At 50.4% G+C, this 18,685-nt stretch overlaps 2 protein-coding genes across 6 annotated transcripts in view; both read left to right on the top strand.

Moving 5' to 3' along the window:
- Positions 1-118: 118 nt before the first annotated feature.
- Positions 119-7,203, top strand: SDHB (succinate dehydrogenase complex iron sulfur subunit B). Its single transcript, XM_035120604.2, has 8 exons — positions 119-265; positions 1,127-1,275; positions 2,303-2,388; positions 3,605-3,741; positions 3,981-4,097; positions 5,754-5,855; positions 6,259-6,381; positions 6,959-7,203. The coding sequence occupies exons 1-8, from the start codon at positions 152-154 to the stop codon at positions 7,034-7,036; spliced, it is 906 nt and encodes a 301-aa protein (XP_034976495.1). The 5' UTR covers positions 119-151; the 3' UTR covers positions 7,037-7,203.
- A 2,296-nt stretch (positions 7,204-9,499) lies between these two features.
- ATP13A2 (ATPase cation transporting 13A2) overlaps positions 9,500-18,685 on the top strand; it is a 31,373-nt gene continuing 22,187 nt past the window's right edge. For 3 of the 5 annotated variants that reach the window (XR_009557822.1, XM_035118402.2, XM_035118403.2), the window contains exons 1-5: positions 9,500-9,613; positions 14,693-14,766; positions 15,294-15,461; positions 16,786-16,844; positions 17,805-17,907. Coding sequence is in view for 4 of the 5 variants with exons in the window: in XM_035118402.2 (XP_034974293.2) it covers positions 9,604-9,613; positions 14,693-14,766; positions 15,294-15,461; positions 16,786-16,844; positions 17,805-17,907 (414 nt within the window). In the remaining variant the exon portion in view is untranslated. Of the gene's footprint in view, positions 9,614-13,571; positions 13,745-13,767; positions 13,998-14,692; positions 14,767-15,293; positions 15,462-16,785; positions 16,845-17,804; positions 17,908-18,685 lie in introns of those variants that run through there. The other 2 variants (XM_060276324.1, XM_035118404.2) reach the window with 2 other exon arrangements.

An 18,685-nucleotide genomic window follows, 5' to 3' on the forward strand; every position in this document is an offset into this window, starting at 1 on the left:
GCGCGCACCTACGTACTTATGTACCCACGGCCACTCCCAACAAGGCGCCTTCCCTGTCGCCTCTCTCAATATGTCCGCAGAACGGAAGCGGGCCTTACGGTCCCTCCCCTTCCGGAAGCAGCTGTCAGGGTGTCCGCTCAGAGGGCGCAAGATGGCAGCGGCCTCTGTGACCGTGGCGGTGGCGGCGGCGTTGACGGCTGAGCGGGCGGCGGGCGCGTCCTTGTCCTTTCGGCGAGGCCCGGCGGGGGCGCTGCGGTTGCTGCAGGCGAGCGAGACGGGAGTGGCCCGGCGGGGCGGGGAGGGGAGGGGCTCCGCAGCGGTTGGCCTCGGGAGGCGGCTAGTCCTCAGTGAGGAAGAGAAGGAAGGTACCGGCCAGTCCGGTCCATAGCTGCCAAGTTTTCCCTTTTCTCGCGAGGAAGCCTATTCAGCATAAGGGAAAATCCCTTTAAAAAAGGGATAACTTGGCAGCTATGGTCCGGTCCTCCGCCGTCCTGGCTCCGAGGAACGTGGCTGCCTGGGCGGCTGGGTCATACCCAGGAGGCTTTTGCCCAGGAGGCTTTTTCATCCCGGCCGCCCCGCTCCCCATCTTCATTCCTGACCGCTGTAGCCGGAGGGGCGGATGGGGACTCTGTTTGCAGCGGCGAGGGGCTGGAGCGGGCAGAGGCTGATGCCTGGGCATCTCTGCCCAGGGCTGCCAAAGTGAATAAAATTCGGAGGGGGCATTGAATGGCAATGTTCATCGACTTGGGGGGAGGGAGCGAAGGGACTTTGGCCCCTAGGAGTTGGCTCCTATATCTCCACTCTCGAATGGGGGGGAAGCACCCACCATCAAATGCTACGGGAAGCCGCAGCGGCAGGAAGGAGGGAGCAGCAGCCATAGCCTGCCAGGCAATGGAGGAGGGCAAGGGGCCCCTACCAACTGTGTCTGTATTGCTTCAGGCAAGGTACCCTCAGTCCAAGTCCCCACCCCCACCCCACCCGCAGTGCAAAAGAGACATAATGCCGATGGTAGTAAAACTTGGTCGGCCCCAAACGCACACTTGTCTCAGAGATGGAACTGTCTGCCCTGCTGTGCATGCCTCTTGCTCAGGGCTCGGGTCTCCTTTCCTTCTTCCTTGGTGTACAGGTTTGCCGCAGAGCACACGCAGCTGCCGCCGCCGCTGCACCTGACACACAGACAGCCACCCGCATTAAGAAGTTTGCAATATATCGGTGGAACCCAGACAACCCCGGGGAGAAACCTCGCATGCAGACATATGAAGTTGATCTGAACAAGTGAGTAGTGAAGGGGCTGGACAAGACCCCTCTGCCCTCCGCCAAGGGATGTTGTCCACCCTTGGGTGCTGCTGTGCATCATGTTCTACAATTTATAGCATTACATAAATGCATAATCCCAAATATCTCCTTTTGCCTTCAAATAAAATTGCGGGAGGCAGTGGAAGACAGGAGTGCCGGGCATGCTATGGTCCATGGGGTCATGAAGAGTCGGACACGACTAAACAACAACAAAATTGCATCTAAATCATGAGAATGAAACAGAAACACAGAACAAGTCCATGGTTAGCCTGTAGTCAACCCCAAAGACCCTCTCCAGTCACTTAGCAGGAAATTCTTCCTGAGGAAATGGACTTGTCAAAATGGCAAATATCTCTGTATGAAAGAAAAAGGTCCTTTACAATGGATTCTGGAGTCAAGGTAGCCACCATTTCAGGTTAGGTCAGGAAGGGCAATTATCAGGTATTGTCAGGCATCTCAGTTGACAGACTTGTGATGTATCTGTGATGTTTTGGGGTGGTCTTTCTGTAAAAGGGGGGTGAATACTTTCTGAGGTTTTAAAAGCTGTTACACACCTTTGCTTGGGGCTTCTCACCTCAATGGCAGCAAGCAAAGGGTGTTTGTATCAGTTGTTGAGGCACAAAGATGAAGGTGCCTCCAGTTTGGTAACCCAAGACAGAGGCATTCACAGCGTGGGAAATTTGTAGCAGGCACCTTCAGCAGGGCCGCAAGTTAAGTCAGGCCAACTTAGCAGGCAGAAATGTAGCTTGCCTCCCTGGGTTTCCCTTTAGAGCAGCTGCCTGCTTTTTCAAAACATGTGAATTACTGCTGCTAGCAGTGACCTGGCATCATATTTGGTGGCTTGGACAGGTTGTGACTTTGTTGTGGTAATGCGGTGACATATTTCCTCTGCTTTAACCCATTTCCTTTGCTTTAAGAACATCTGTGGGGTGTGTGTGTGGACCATCTAAGGAAGGAGAGCAGTGGGCTTAGAGATGAGCAGATAACTTGGTGTTTCTCTTTCTAGATGTGGACCGATGGTTCTTGACGCCTTGATCAAGATTAAGAATGAAATGGACTCCACGCTGACCTTCCGCAGGTCCTGCAGAGAAGGTAAACTTTTGCCCTGTTTGCTGTCTTCTGAGGAGCCCAGGTGGGCTCAGGTGAGCGATGGTCAAGGCAAGGCCCGCCTCCTACTTGTTCACATCACAGTCTTTCTGCTGTCAGAGCTTTTGAACAACTTGGTTTAGGTTGGCCTAAATGGGAGAGAGTCACCTCTCTCCATCACCTGCTAAAACCTTGTGAGGAGGCCAAATTCTGAAATCAACACATGGCAGCTTTTGCAAGTTTTGAGATTGAGATGGTTAAAGCCCGTCTAACCAGAGTTAGGAATCAGAATTGCTAGATCAATGGGTGAATCCAGCTAAGTTTTACTCAGCATAGGCCCATTGCAATTAATGGACCGAAGCTGATAATGAGGATTAATTTTCATGGGGCTACTCTGAGTAGGACTAACTCCTATCAGCTTCAGCATCCTCTGGCCCCATGGGTATGACCAAGGCTGATGATGGTAGCTGTAGTCTAAAACAGCGGTTTTCAATTCAAAAGCCATAGGCCTTTGAAAATGTTGATAGCTCTATGGTAATTATTGTATGTGAATTCTGCTGTGGACCCCCCTGGGGTGCGTGGACCACCAATTGGGAACCTCCGTTCTAAAACATATGGAAGGCATCAGTTTGAGGAAACTATGCTGGGGCAGACCCATGACTTCCCAGGAAAAAAAGCTTTGGATATAACCCCAAAGCTCTTTGGGACAAGAGTTCTCTGTTGTTTATAATTAGATCTGTAATTGGCATACATAACATGGCTTATAAATAGCTCTGTTTAATAACATACTCTCTCCACTTTGGCCTGTGGTAAAACAAGAAGCAAACAAATGCTGAAAGAGTTTGCACTGTCTCTTCAAATTGCCACAAGATTAACTGCTTTTTCAAGAGGCTTTGTGGAAAGAGAAGCAATGCTTCCTTTTGAAAAATTAAAACAGCTTTGATGTGAGGATCTTAGATGTAGGAAGGTGGAGATTTTTAGTAAGACCAGGGGAAGGGCCTTAGTTAAGTGGCAGAGCATCAGGTTTGCATGCATAAGGTCCCAGGATCAGTCCCCAGCAACTCTCAGTCAGTCTGAGAGAGACCCCTGCCTGAAATTTGGAGAGCCGTTGTGCCGATAATGAACCCATGGCCTGACTTGCTGTGAGGCAGCTTTCTGTATTCCTATGGTGGGAGGCAGTGAGCCGCCGGCCCTGTTGTGACTTGTCCTCTCCTTGTCCTAGGCATCTGTGGCTCCTGCGCAATGAACATTGGTGGAGGGAACACTTTGGCCTGTACCACAAGGATTGACACTGACCTTGGCAAGGTCGCCAAAATATACCCTCTCCCACACATGTATGTGGTGAAGGATCTTGTACCAGTAAGTTCACACCTTCTTTGTAGCCCAGTTGGCAGAAGGTAATGTTATTTCTCTGGAAGCAGGAGAACTAAGGAAAGAAAGCAGAATGTATTGGGGTGCCAAGTTTTTTCTCTCTGAGATGGCCCCCTGCCCTTGTACGGGGGTGAGGGGCTCTGAGATGTAGGGGGCTGTCTGACTGGGCCCAGCCTTTGCCCCTTCTTGAGTCCGTTGCACTCAACAAATGCTTTTTCCCATTCCAGGACTTGAGCAACTTCTATGCCCAGTACAAAGCCATCCAGCCGTATTTGAAAAAGAAGGACGAGTCCAAGCAAGGCAAAGAGCAATACCTCCAATCCATAGAAGATCGGGAGAAGCTGGTCATTACTCCTCTTTTCTTTTCATTCTGCTTCATTGGCATTTTGGCCTGTCTTAACTTCTTCCCACAGGGAGGCAGCCTCTAGTATTGGCAGCTGCAGTCTCACCTCCCCAGGTCACCCATATTTCCTGTCTTGAGACCCCCATCACCGAGAGGCCTGCCTGGCTTACTCCACTTCAGGGTTCTGCTCCTCCACTGTCAGAGGAAACCCTCTCTTGTCCCTGCTGCTACCCAAGAGGTCTGCTTAAGAAGTGCCTCCAGGAACTGAACCCAGGACATTGTGCACCAAGCCCCTCCCACTAGTTTTTATGGGCACCTAAGAAGAACCCTGAAGCAGGATCAGGTCCATCTTGCCCAATATCCTCTCTTCATAGCGTTGTCCAGTCAGGCTCCTGCGGGGCATCTTCGAGCAGGACACACCACTCTCTGGCCCTTGTGGTCCCCAGCAATTGGCACACAAAGGCTTCTTACCTCATGGAGGTATTGCACAACTGTAGCCATCAAAAGTCTTGTCCTCCTTGGTGAATTTGTCTAAATCCCCCTTTCAAGCCACGAACCTGCCCCATCCCACCTCAGCCTCTCTTTCTGCCCAGGAAGTCGTGCATCCTTCATTTTCCTGGGTGGCAGCAGCAGCAGCTCCTGCTCTGGACTTTGAGGCTGGGGTAGCCTCTAGGACAGGGGTTCCCAAACTAAGGCCCGGGGGCCAGATGCGGCCCAATCACCTTCTATATCCGGCCCGCTGACGGTCCAGGAATCAGCATGTTTTTGCATGAGTAGAATGTGTCCTTTTATTTAAAATGCATCTCTGGGTTATTTGTGGGGCATAGGAATTCATTCATTTTTTTTTACCAAAATATAATCCGGCCCCCCACAAGGTCTAAGGGACAGTGGACCGGCCCCCTGCTGAAAAAGTTTGCTGACTCCTGCTCTAGGAGATGAAAATGGCCACCTTTTCTCAAGGAGTCCTGCCTGGTCCCTTGGAGGCTGAGCTGAGTTGCCAGGGGCAATCGGGCAGGGTCTGCACATCGAGCCTGGCTAAAAGACTGGGGCAGTTCTTAGCGCAGGGGTGGATCCCCCCTCTCCCGCTTCATGCCCCCAAGTGGCCTCCTTCAGCAGATCACTGGCCTTCCTCCCCTTGAAGGGTCCTACAGGAGCCTTCGGGGCAAACCGAGGGTGGCTCATCTTCAAAGGTCCCTCAGCCTGGAGCCAGGTGGGAGGAGGGCAATTCTATTTTGGCAGAGCCTGGAGCCAGGCAGAGGCCCTCCATGCCATTCATCCTCTCCCTTTCCTGGAGGGACATGTAGTGAAACAGGAGCTGCAGTTGCTGCACACAAGCTATGACACACACACACCCTGCACAATTCTTGTTTTACAGATTTGCCATTTGATGTGGTGACTGTGGTACCCCCTCTTGGGTGGTTTCAGAAGACCTCTAAGTGACATTTCAGTGGCCATGTCAGTGGCTGCTCCTTGCCACTACAGTTTGGGATGGAGCTTTCCATGTTCCAAGGCAGTGCACCCCTGAAAGCCACTTGCTAGGGACAAACTGCAATTGGGGCATTACCCACCAAGTGCCCTTCCCCTGCTTTTGTTCAGGCTGCACTTCATTTGCTAAATAGTCTTTTGACTCTGTGGCTCCTCTTTTGCTTCCTGCCAGGATGGGCTATACGAATGCATCCTCTGTGCCTGCTGCAGCACCAGCTGCCCCAGCTACTGGTGGAACGGAGACAAGTACCTGGGCCCCGCTGTGCTCATGCAGGTAAAAAGACCAGAAGTGCCCACTGGCTGCCAGGGAACAGCCAGGTGGGGAAGCCCAGAACTCAATCCATGTTGCCAGTGGGGCAGGGAGACTCCTGTCAATCACCAGTGGGGTATGAGGGGAGAGGAGGACCAGGTGTGGGGAGATGCTCAGCGGTTCTCAGGTTGAAGGAGGGAGTGGCTGTGATGGACAGGAGCCAGGGGATGAGTTTCTGGTGGGCCAGCAAATGGGTGCAGAAGACCCTGGAAAGAGAAGAGGGAGGCAGCTGAACGGGGCAAAAGGTGTCATGGTGAAAAACAGAGGGAGGGGGAAGGAGGGTCGGGTGTTAGGGAGACCCCTGGGCATGTAAGCCCCTCTTCTGTGCAAGGATTCACACCCAGCACCTTCTTTTTCTGTCTTCCAGGCTTATCGTTGGATGATTGACTCCCGGGATGATTACACAGAGGAGCGCCTAGCTCAGCTGCAGGACCCCTTTTCCCTATACCGTTGCCACACCATCATGAACTGCACAAAGACCTGCCCCAAGGTGAGGGTTCTCCGCACTCCCCCAGCACAGTCCACACTAGGGGAATGGAGGGGAGGGAAGAAGCTGGCAGTTGTTTCTCTCCCCCTTCCCCCAGGGGCTTGGCAAGAAATGCTATTGGGACACTTTGAGAAGGACATTGGGATGCTTCCAGCTCCCTGTGAGTCCAGCAGGTACCGACTCTGTGCGGCTCTGCTGTGTTTTCTTGGGGGCGGGCAGCCTCTGGAAATGGGTGACTCAGTCCATGTGGGTCAGGGGCAGATGGTGGCCAGGATGGGGCCCTCTGGGTGTTGCTGCCCTCCCAGCAGCCCTATCATGCCACCCGGCAGGGTTGGTGGTCATGGACTTCTGCAGGTGGGAATCATATTCCAGCAGTACTTTGAGGGCTCTTTTCTCTCCCCACCTGCCAGTTATTGTGCAAAGGGATGAAGGGAGCTCCCCTACCTGCTGCCACATTTCCTTTTGCCTCTTGGATGAGCAGATGTTGTCTTCTTGTGTCGGACTTGGCAATGGGGTTGCACTACCGGTAGCAGTTGAAGGAAGGATGCCACTTTCTCAACATTTCCTGTTATTGTTTCAGGGGCTGAACCCTGGAAAAGCGATTGCTGAGATCAAGAAGATGATGGCCACCTACAAGGAAAAGGCAGCCACCGCCTGACATCCCTCCAAGGGCTTTGCTTCACAGCTCCACTTACCCTGTCCCTTGCCGGAAGTTAGCTAACTTATATTTGCGGTGTCAGGCCCTGCCCAGTTTGTGTGGGTTTTCTCCATGGGCATTCATATACGATGAAAGCTTGCAAGGACTAATAAAATCATTAGCAAATCTCTCTTTCTCTCTCAGTTCATCTTCCTCCCCACCCTGTTTGCATCCTTAGACTGGCCCCCTCTCTCTGTCTCCTGCTTGCAGACTGGCTGGGACTGAAGGGTTTTTTGGGGTGTGTGTGTGTGTTGGGTTTGTACAGAATGGTCCCAAAGGGGACAGGAAGGTTGGGCGAGAGTGAGCATAGCTTGTGGGGCTATGCTCCCACAAGGGCTGCTTCCAACCTTCTGTAGGCTCTGCGATGAGAAGCAGTGTTTCATATGGCAGCCTCTTCCCCCACAGCTTGGAGCCCCAAATCCATCCTTGCTCTAAAGCTTCCATATTGTTTCCTTTGGGGTTCCTGTTCTTCCTCTATGTTGCCGTCGGCCAAATTGCAAGCTGTTCAAGAGAATCTACCCTAAAGCACACACTGCTTGAGGCCTCTGTGGAAAAGACCTTCACCTTGATGTTTGCGACTCTTGCTGAGCAGCTGGTCCAAAGGACCCCATGGGCTTCTGTTCAGCTCTCAAGGTGGCCACTTCCAGAGGCCAGAGCCTATGTGCCACATGGTGTCACATGGCCTCCTCCTTTCTAGGCGAGCCAGCTGATGTAAAGGCAGGCCTGGCTTTTCAAAGGCTGTGTGTGGACTTAGCTGGCCGGTGGGGCTGACTTGTCTTCTCTGCTCAGGCTGAGCTTTTGGGGGAAGATTTTTGCTTGTCCCACCCAGGTGAAAAAGGATGGCTGTCCTCTACCTTCTGTTCACCTGCCTCCACTGGATCGGACAGCAAGGGGGGGGCCTGGCCCTAAGAGGAGGCGAGCCCCCCACTATCATGCTCTCTTCTGGTCTTCCAGAGGGACTTCTGTGTGTGGTTTTTCTTGGCTCCCACCCACCTCTTCAGGGATTTCCAGGGGCCTGAACGGAGCAGTTTGTGCTGGGCCTGGTGCCCAGGCAGCTGGTCCTGATCCAAGCTGCTCTTTTATTCATTTATTTTTTGGAATTAGTTTTGTGATATCAAAAATAAAATAAAATAAATGAGCAAGGAAAGGCACATATAGTATCCACTTTCAATTCATAGCCATTTTCACAGACCGTTTTTCACAGACATTATTGTCCTAGACATTGGAGGGGTGGTGGAAGAGAGGGTTCGGGAGGATTATTGATCTTTTCATTCTGTTGCATGGTGTTTTTGCATCAGCATCCTGTGGGTCGGTCCTTTATTTATATAGTAATTTGTTTTTATTGGCCCTGTCCGAAGCTTGGTTCACTGTGTGTCCCCCCCCCGAAAGTCACAAAGTTTAGTTTAATTCAACATTTATCAGTGATGTTATCATAAGGCATCAATGTACGTTTAAAAGGAATTTCCACCAGGGTTACACATTCTCTCCAGGTGGGGGGAGGACTGCAATAAAACAGAGGCCTAAGGCAGCCTGAGGTGCAAGGTGGGTGGTGGCAAGACTCTGCCAGGATGGAACTGCTGTCAAAAGGGGGTGCATGCCAAGAGGGGCCAATTGTTTGCAATGTTTCAGGTGGGTGGGTGGAAAGGGAGGGAAACCCCCACCATATCCCCCACTAATGTTAACTAAATTTAATCTCTGTTGTGAGGGAGAGACGAGCTTGCTGTGACTTCAGGGTACCACAAATTAGGTGAAGCATCTTTCCGATGCCTGTAGTTCATTATTGCTGCTTTATCAAGCTTTGAGGCGAAACACCAATACTTCCAGAAAATCAATTTAAAATCAAAGAATGGGAGGGCAGAGCAAATATGTAAACAGCAAGCACCTACTACAAAGTAGTGTGGAGCAGCCATGGGATTTTCCTGTGCTCATGGCCACATTTCAACAAGAACATTGGTTAATGTCGCCCCTTCTGGAAAAAGAGAGGCCACGTTTGGCACATATTGCAGGCAGGAGCGAGGAATCTCAGGCAGCAGTCTGAACATATAAAAAATAGTAGGTTCACTGTGTTGTTGACGGCACTTGAATCAAGATGGGTTACCCTGACCCAACAACCTGCCCCCCTACAAACAAGCCACACTGCCCTTTTTATTTATAACACTTTTTACTCTCTGCCATGGCTTGGCGCCTCTGGACCTGGAATAAACTGCAGCTTAAATTACCCTCTCTTTCAATAAATATGTGTGTTGGGGGGTGGAATTTATTTTAAAACGATGCAAAGAATGTGGAATACGGGACTGCTGCTCTTGGGCCCTCCTGGTCCCCGATACCGGGGGAGGGAGGCGCCACTTGAGCCCCTGAGGGGAGGAACTACGACTCCCGGCAGCCTTTGCGCTAGGCCCCGCCCCTCCAGCTGGCCGGCCCCGGTCCATCAGCTGCAGCTGCAGCGCGCTCGCGAGCAGCGCGCGGGAAGGAGGCGGCTGCCGCTGCGGCGCTGCTCCACTTCCACTTCCTCCTCGTGGAGGGGGGCCATGAGCTCAGGTGAGCCTCCCGGCGAGGCAGGGAAGGGGGGGGGTCTCGCCCTTTTCCTGGGATTGAGGGGGGCTCCCAGGGCGGCCGGGCCGGGGCGCCGCGGAAGGGAGCAGGTACGGGGCGCTCCTTGCAAGGTCGGCCCAGGAAGGGACAGCTGCTGCTGCTGTTGAGGGGGTCGGTGGGCTCAGCGGAGAGGGGCGCCTGAGCCGAGAAGGGGGGGCACACGGTGAGGCAGTCAGGCGTACTCCCCAACCCCGGACCAGCCTGGGTTGCCCCACGTTTCCCGTAACTGCTGACTTCCCTTTTTCTTTCATCTTCTTTCGCCTCAGTGAGCGATTTTTTTTTAAAAGGGGGAAGGGGAGAAAGGGAAAGTTTCTGAAGTTACGCAAAGTGGGGCTTCCAGGCTGGGAACACCAGTACCGTCACCGGAGCCAAGGACTGAACCGCGGGGGGGGGGGGGAGGTTATAAAGGATGAAGGTTTAAAATATAATCCACAGTTTTTCTATTGGGAGGGGGAGGTTTACATATGGGAGCACAAAGAGCTGCTGGATCAGGCCCAAGGCTCCCCCTCTAGTCTGGTGTTGTTGTTGTTATTATATGCATTTTGTGTTTTATGCCCCACGTTGGGTAAAAGATTCCTGCATTGCAGGGGGTTGTACTAGACGGCGCATGTGATCTCTGAACGAAAGGTGGTATATAAATTTAATAAATAATAATTCAGTAATTGTGTTCCCGCTGTGGCCATTCAGACGCCCCAGTGGCGATTGGCAGGGCCTGAGCATCATCTCCCCACCACCACAAACTTCCCAGCACCTGGAAAGACTGCTGCTTCTGATTCTGGAGGTGAATGCAGCTATCCTGACTATTGTGATTGTTATCCTTCTCTGAGTTGCTTCATCTGAGCACCAGAGTGGTCTGTCCTCTTTTTGATCCTTTTGTTACAGCCTGTAATACACAGACTGGCAGCAACTGCTCCCTGTCCTTCTCTCCCCCCCCCCCTTCCACCCCATATACCGGCTCCAAATCAGTCTTCTCTAATGGGGAGGCTCCAGTTGCCATTCTGAAGGTGGATGTGGACACCACACAGAGTCCTGCTGAGGCAATGGCAAGTTGGAGTTTGGGGCTTTGGCCCCTCCATTTCCCACCTGGAAGGGCCTCTGGGGCAGTCTCTGCAGGAGAAACATGAGAGAGACTGATTTGTGGAAGATTCTGGGCCATCTTATGCCTTGAGCGGGGTGGAAAGTGGGTCTTGTGACTGGGATTGTGTAAGGCTGCATAGCAGAGAACGTCACAGGGACCATCTTGGCTTGAGGGAGAAAGGGGAAAGAAAGTTGCTTGTGTTGGGCCCAGCTGTGTGTTACAAACTCTGCCCTGGAAAAGAAAATGTGTTGAGGAAATCCTAATTCTGCACCAGTGTTAGAAACTCAGATATGCAAGCTAGGCGTGAAATGGGCCCTTAAACAAAGGTTGCAGTTGGCAAAACAGGGTGTCTACTTGCCATTTTTGACCAAGACGGCTCTAAAGTCTTGTTTTTCAAATGATGGGATGACTGTGAATGCTTCTCAATTAAAAGTCTGGCTAGTTCAGATGACATCCTTAAGCTAGGTTAAGAACTTTGAGGTTTGAAAGAAGAAAAGTCACTTGATCCAGGGACAGCCCACATATCTATTGGCCTGTCCTGACCTCTTTTTCTTAATGGTGACTGCTTCTGCTCAGGCTGCACAGAAAAAGCATTTTGGTTCCAGAAATTCATTCCAAATAAAATATAACTGATATAATTCTACAGTGTATGAAAACAGTCCAGATCCAATGGTGGAGATATCAGGTGCCATCCTGGCTCCCTGGCATCTTCACTTGGCTGCAAGTGGTCAATAGCCAGGTGCAAAATGCGCCTGGCTAATTTCAAACACTGCCTCACTAAGAACTTTCTGTCCCTCTAAAAAAAAGTATGCATGTAGCAAATTGAGGCAAGATGCCCTTGAATCCCTGCCCCCAACTGCTGGGGACCCCATAAAGGCCCTTCACACCAGCACTCAGCAGGACCAGGGGGGCAGGGAAGCACTGAGAGCCCACTGAATGTGGCTTCCTGCCAAAAGCAGCCGGCCCTTTTTAAAAAGCATGTTTCTAGCCAGATCTGCATGACGGAGGCTGCAGAACGTGGCAAGGTTTGGTCAGGCAGTTTTAGAACATCATTTGGGAGGTTTTTTTTAAAAGATATAAATCGTCCTATCTAGAAAAATGACGGAGGATGGTTTTCCCACTGAGGGGTAGTGCCAGGTGAGGAGGAGCCTGGTGGTCGTTATCCTTCTTCAGGTCCGATCTAGCAGTTGAACTAAGTCCATTTCTGTTAGGCATCTCAGAGCTTGCCTGAAGCTGGGGATGAGCCACGTGGGAAAGAAGGGATTTAGAGGAAGAGGTGGTGGCAGTTGTATATCCTGGGGCTGCAAGCAGACAAGGGGCATTTTGAGGATGGGACTGACCTGTGGGTGGTTGATGTGCGGGACCAGAGCACACACAGTCACAGAAAAATCTGCTGTTTTTTAAATGGTTTATGAGCCTCTTGTGAAACTGATACCAGTCTCCCCATCTGTTGGAATACTTGTTTACTTTGTGAAGAGGAGTTGGCAGAAGGGAAGACTTATAAGACTTTTTATCTGCTTATGCTGATTCCTAACTTTGAATCATTTACAAGAATAAAAAAAACCTGACATGTTCATAGTTTTTTGGCTAGAAATCATGGGAAAACTGAAAAACCGGGTAAGCTATTTACTGCTCAGTGGCTTTTCCTCCAGCTTCTTCATCATCATCATCATCATCATTTTTTTTTTGGATGCTATGCTCAAGGTGGCTTATAACATAAAAAGATTTACATAATCACAAACATAAAAGATGTAGTCATAAACAACAAATAAAACAGACCAAAAAGTACACAACCAAATTGAACAGTTTCTACATTAAATCTCAAGAACTAAAAATTAATATCAACAACAGCAACAAAACTCCGCTGAATAATAGTTTGAAGGATTCAAGAGAGGGGAGGAACTGGAGGGAGAGATGTCCTCTGACCATGTTTCAGGGGAGAATATTGATTTTTAAAAAATGATTTCCACCCAAATCTATAATGTGGACATTCCTGAGAATGTGAATCTGCAGCGAGACTTTGCCAATACGTTGGTTGCTTCCAGCTAAAAAATAACAAATGTTAACAAAAAGTATAAAGACTGGAGCCAAACGTCTGGATAATAATGGTTTGTTTATTTAGGAATCTCCTAAAACATAACAACAACCAAAAGTAATTAAAAACCCAGTACAAAAGACAACCAAATGTAGGTTTTGAAACAATAGCAAAAAAAAGAGAGCACCTACACCAGAGACATTTTCACCCAGCTGGAAAAGCTTGTTGAACCAACAACATCTTCAATTGTTTCCTGAAAGTACAAATAGTGAACGCCTGTTGCAGCTCAGCAGGGATTCATAATGTTTTAATAAGATTAATTGGCTGGTAAACAGACACGTGTGTGCGGAGAATCTTCCTGGCTCCGCTCGCCTTTGCAATTCTGCCCCCTGCCCCTACAGCTGGTTGCCTCCTCTTGCTGCAGAGCAGTGTTTCCCAAACTTTGGGTTGCCAGCTGTTTTGGGGCCACAGTTCCCATAATCCCTGACTGTTGGTCCTGTTAGCTAGGGGACGATGGGAGTTGTAGTCCCAAAACACATTTGGGGAAACACAGCTCAGGAGGGGTTTTTTTAGTGCTGAAGAAGAAAAAGGCTGTGACAACCATGGGCCACTTCAGTCCCCTGTTGTGTTCCCACACACCACCAAACTCTGGAGGTGCTCCTGCTTACCTCCATCAGAAGAGGCCATTTCTGAAAGGTCCAAGTGCCCCTGCCAAAGACTCTCCTCCAGACCCCTCCTCCTACCTGCTCTTTCCTCTCTCTCTCTCTCTCTCTCTCTCTCTCTCTCTCTCTCTCTCTCTCTCTCTCTCTCTCCCTGGTACACATCACTGCCCTGCACCCATCACTGGCTGCCCATTTTGCTCATTGGGAAAACCGGTTTGGTCACTTGGAGCATTTCTGGGTCTGGCTGGAGGCATCTTGCCCGGTCACAGCGTGGCTTTTGGACTGAGCTTCCTGCAACGTGGGTGCGTCAGGTGTGCAAGCTTCCTCGGCAGGGCCAAGCCAGCCAGCCGGCTGTCGACAGCAAATGGCACAGCTGTGTGAAGTGGATAAGCTGTGGAGCAACTTGGTGCTCCCCTGGCCTGGTGCCAGCCTGCTGCTTCCTGCAACTGTGTTTGGGAAAGGGGTGGGGCTGGTGGCGGATAGGTAGCGCAGCCTCGGGTGCAGCTCGGCCACGTCTTCCCTTGGAATAACAGGACAGGACCCCAGGAGAAACAAGTAAGCAGGGATTTGGGGTGGGAAGCAGGTCAGAACCCAGAGAAGGTAAGAGCCTCGAACTGCTTCCCTGTATCCCAGCGGCCTTTTTGCAAGAGGATGAGAGCTGGTGAAAGGCGGAGGTGCTGCTGGGTTCAAGACCGGCTGGAAGGCCAGGCAGCTTCACTCAAGCTCTTCCGCCTTTGTCCCAAGACCCCACCTTCTGAAAGAAGGAGTAATAGTCAATGAATGAATTGGAGAAAATGTGGACTAGCATTGGCTTTGCTGAGAGTTCTCTGAGTAACAGGGTTGACACTTAGGGTGTCTTTGCATGGGCAGAGTATGTGTGATTGGCTGCAAGGGTTTTGCAGGACCTCGGCTGCTCTCCAAGCTAATTGAAATGGGGCTTGCAAGAGCATTGCTCTTCTCCCTCTTCATTCAGATCCACTCATTCTCCTTCATAACTCATTCATTTCACAGCTCTCCCGAGACCTTGGTTCCTTTACCAGGGAGAGGGAGCAGGGGCAGCTTTCAATAAACAAAACAAGCAAGCAAAAATTACATACCGCTTAACAGAATGAAAGACCCCAGAGCAGTCCCGGCTGGGATTTCAACCTACCCTTTGGTCCATAGCCACAGCAGGATGAAGCACCTTTCTGCCTGTGTCCTGCGTTTCGGAACATAATTTTGCACTGATCTCATTCTCTTTCTGATTGCAGACACCAGGAGGCTGCTGGGAGGCCGGCGACTCGGCTACTGCACCCTCAACCAGAGCCCTCCTAATACCTGCATGGTAAGTACAGGGTGGGGGTGGGGGGGTGCCGAAAAAAAAGAGAAAATCAAGGACAGAGCTCATTTGCCTCTGCTGCGTCATTCTTAAAGGTCCTTAAACCCTGATCAACAACAAAGTTTCCTGGAAAGCCACATGGATAAGTGAGGGGAGGAGATGGGGAGGGGAGGAAAGCCGTATAACTGGCCCTTCCCTAAAGGAGGTTTCGTTGCCATGGGAACCGCTTTGCTCTTTTGCCATCAGGCTAGCAACCTGGACAGTCAATTCACATCCCTTCAGATGGCCAGATTTGGCCTGAGGGCCTCCAGTTGCAGTAGAATTCTTTGTGAGCTGCTATCACTGCAATTTAACCAAAATGCCATTTAATTGGGCGAGAGAAGTCATTCCCCATCTCAGGAGGAGGATGCTGGGGTCTCTCTCAAATGCACCTTTCTAAATTGCAAGGGTTTCCCCCCCCCCCCCGGCCGTGTGTGTTTGTGGAGGTCATAATTGGCATGGGCCTAAAATGCCTGTTTTTGTTCCACCCCCAGGAAGTCACAGGCTACCAAAGCAAAACATGGAAGATCATCCTCTGCCACTTTTTCTCTCTGCTGACCGTGGGAATCCCACTGATAGTTTTCCACTGGAAGCCACACCTCAAAGTCCAGGCCAAATGCAGCCGCTGCCCCCTTCATCAAGCTGACTGGGTCGTCATCCGTGTGAGTGGAATTGGTGGGTGGCGAGGGGAGAAGGCTTGGGAGAGAAGGGGCGGTGCGATGGAGCTGGTGTGCAGGCACACTTTTGCCATTTGTACCCCAAATGTCACATATTCAGAAATGATAAAGGGTCCTGGTTATAAGGGAATTAAATATATGAATCCCTGTGGACTGAAGTGTGTGGGTGAATAACAAAAAGAATTGGCTGGGTGCCTAGATTCAAAATGTGGGGCTAGCACACAGAAAGCCCCAGCAGAGTTTAAAATCGTCACAACTTGTGCAGCAGTACAGTGTCAGGAATATAGGTTGTTGGACCCTTTTATCCCATTCATGCTGCTCCCCTTTTTCTACCCCTTTTTCAACGAATAGACCACACAGTTTAAGTTTAAAATGTATTACTTACAGATTCAAAGGTCTGATGTGTATGTTGTTCCATGCAGCTTCAAGGAGAACACCAGCAAAATACTCTTGAGTAGAAAATATAGAATATGGTTCCAAACATGTGCTCTAAGCTTGGGAGCAAGCTTACACATGTCCTCCTTTGTTGGTTTCATGGTGCAGAAAGAGAGAGAAAGGAAGTAGAAAGCTTCATTTCTGAGGGCTCGTGATCTAGTTGAATCTAGGAACACAACTATTGTCTTAACCCCTTCATGTACTAACTAGCCCTATACTTGCTAGCTATGCTTGACTGCAATTTCCCACACTGGTGGCATGCTGCAGGTTGAGCCGTTTGTTCCATGGCGAGATGGTAACCTCCTTTTTGAGGGCCACATTTGAAAACAAACCCTGAAGCCTCAAGGCAGTTCAGTCAGGCTTGTCCAAGTCTTGACCCCTCTCCATGCGGAATGTGGCCCTTGAGGGGATCAACAATTCTGAGCTTCCTTTGTTTGAGGGAGTTGTACCTTGCCTTTCAATAAAAAACCCCAAATTTAAAAAGCACAATAAAGCAGATTTAATCCATGCAATTCAAAAATATTCAAAAAGGTACTAAAACCCGTAGAAAAAACAATTATAAGCAATTCTTCCCTGCCTGTCTGGATATTGAAGAATTTTTTTGTGGGCTGTGAGCTGTGTTTGGTTTGGTGAGTTGCAGATTGATGCACTCCAACATAGGGTTGGACTAAATGACCCTTGAGGTCCCTTCCAACTCTGCCATTCTATGATTTCAGGTGTCTGGGAGGTTTAAAGCTGCAGGAAAGAACTGGCTGGCTGTTTGATCAAGATTAGGGCCAACACTGTTCTCCTTTCCTGTTCTCCTTTCTTTGATTCTGTGAGCCAAACTCTTTCCCCACAGTTGAGCCAAGTGCCCTCTGTGCTTCTCTTCCAGGACCAGTTTGGCCAGTATTTCACAGCTTGTGTCCGAACAGAGCAGATGAGAGAAGGCAGGTGAGTGAGGCGTTGGGGGCCACTCTCGCCTGGTCTTGAATTTGCAGAAGACATGAATGAATCAGAAAGGGGCTGGGGGACATGCAAACTCTTTGTGGGTCGGTGTGCCCCACAATAAGTGTCCAACCTCTGGGCCTTTGGCCTTGCAAATGCAGACCTGAAACGTATAAATGGCATTGCAGCAGTTCCAACTTCCAGTGGGTTCACCCCACCCTGTAAAAGTGGTACCTCTACTTACGAATGTTTCTACTTACGAATGGAGCTCCGTCCGCCATCTTGGATGCGGGTTAGATAGGGTTGCTTCGACTTACGAATTTTTTCTCCCAATGCATTCCTATGGGATTCGACTTACAATTTTTTTCGACTTACGAATGTGCGTTCGGAACGCATTAAATTCGTAAGTAGAGGTACCACTGTAGTCTCATCGCCAAATGGCACCTTTAACCTAGGTTATGGTTGCCACAGTGGAACGTCTAGTTCTCGCCCCTCCTCCAGGATATTATCATCATCATTTCTATTTCTATTTTAAAGAACTAATCTCAAAGTGATTTAAAACAATCAAGGATAAAACAAATTCACGCGTCAAGGAAAATATTTCAGATCCTTGATTAAGTGACGTTTTGCTTTCCCCAGTCGGCAACCTGGCACCCAGAGATCTCCACATGGTGGCAGTTGGACCCATGCCAGTTGCCTGGAGCCTGGCTAATTTCTAACACTGCCTCCCCGTTGAAGCCCGCCCTCAATGCCAGATCCAGGTTGAATGGGGAAGTCATTCAGCCCATACTGAGAGAGGCACACTCTCTTTTGTTACGACTTTGCATGCTTCAGCATGACTGGGACTTGCTCAGGAGAAAATGCATTTGGAGGCTAAACCCTCCTCTTCAAAGAGGATGAGAGTCAAACTGATGGCTAAGTGCTGTGCTGTTTCCTTCGCCCCTTTCCCTCCCTCTTCCTGCAAAGCCTCGAGTACGGAAGAGATGGTGGAGGAGACAGCATCGCTGTGGGTATGTTTGAGGACGAAGATGAAAGTCGAGATACGATTGGGCTCCATCAGAAGGAGGAGGTCAGTTCAGCCCCTTGCATCCCATGAATCCAGAACCTCTCTGTCTGCCTGACCCAGCTGCGTAGGTCACTGGAATACCCCCAAGTCAGGGGCAGAGCGACGGGGGTGTGGTAGGGGCGGTGCACCCCGGGTGCCACCCTAGAAAGGGGTGACAAATCCTGGGCAGCACTCACCGTGGGGCCTGCAGCACACCTGATCCACACATCTCTCCTGTAGGGCAGCTGAGGGGGAGGAGCCCCGCACGCCGTTGGCCCCGCCCCCACTGCCCTGGGCACCCAATCGGTTTGCTCCGCTGCTGCCCCAAGTATCCTCCCAAATTTTCCTGGAACCCTCACCCCCACCTGTGCTGCCTCACAGGCATGGATGTGAGCCAGAGAACTCAGATGGGCTTCCAGGTGCCTCTAGGTTCTAATTTTAAATATGCCCTTATCTCAGCTTGAACCCTGCAAGGTTGTCTATTCTGAGAGCGGCATTGGGAAACTAGAGAGACTTGCCCAAGGCTGCCCCCTGAGATGCCAAAGCTCTCTCAAGGCAACCCCAGTGTTAGAAACTGGGATAGAAAAGCTAGGAGCCAAATGGCTCCTGGGACCTGGGTTGTGGGTGCCAAATCAGAATGTATAAGTCACCTTTTTAAAATATATGTAATTTTTTTGCTGCCGGGTGAATCAGGGAGTCTCAACAGCTGATTCATCCGTCAGCGTGGCAGCAAAAAAGACGTGTCAGACCAGCTAACTGCAGCCAGGCAGGTGGAGATGCTTGGCGCCAAGGGTTGTGCCTG

Source organism: Zootoca vivipara, chromosome 6 (assembly GCF_963506605.1).
Source record: "Zootoca vivipara chromosome 6, rZooViv1.1, whole genome shotgun sequence".
Classification (NCBI taxonomy): domain Eukaryota; kingdom Metazoa; phylum Chordata; class Lepidosauria; order Squamata; family Lacertidae; genus Zootoca; species Zootoca vivipara.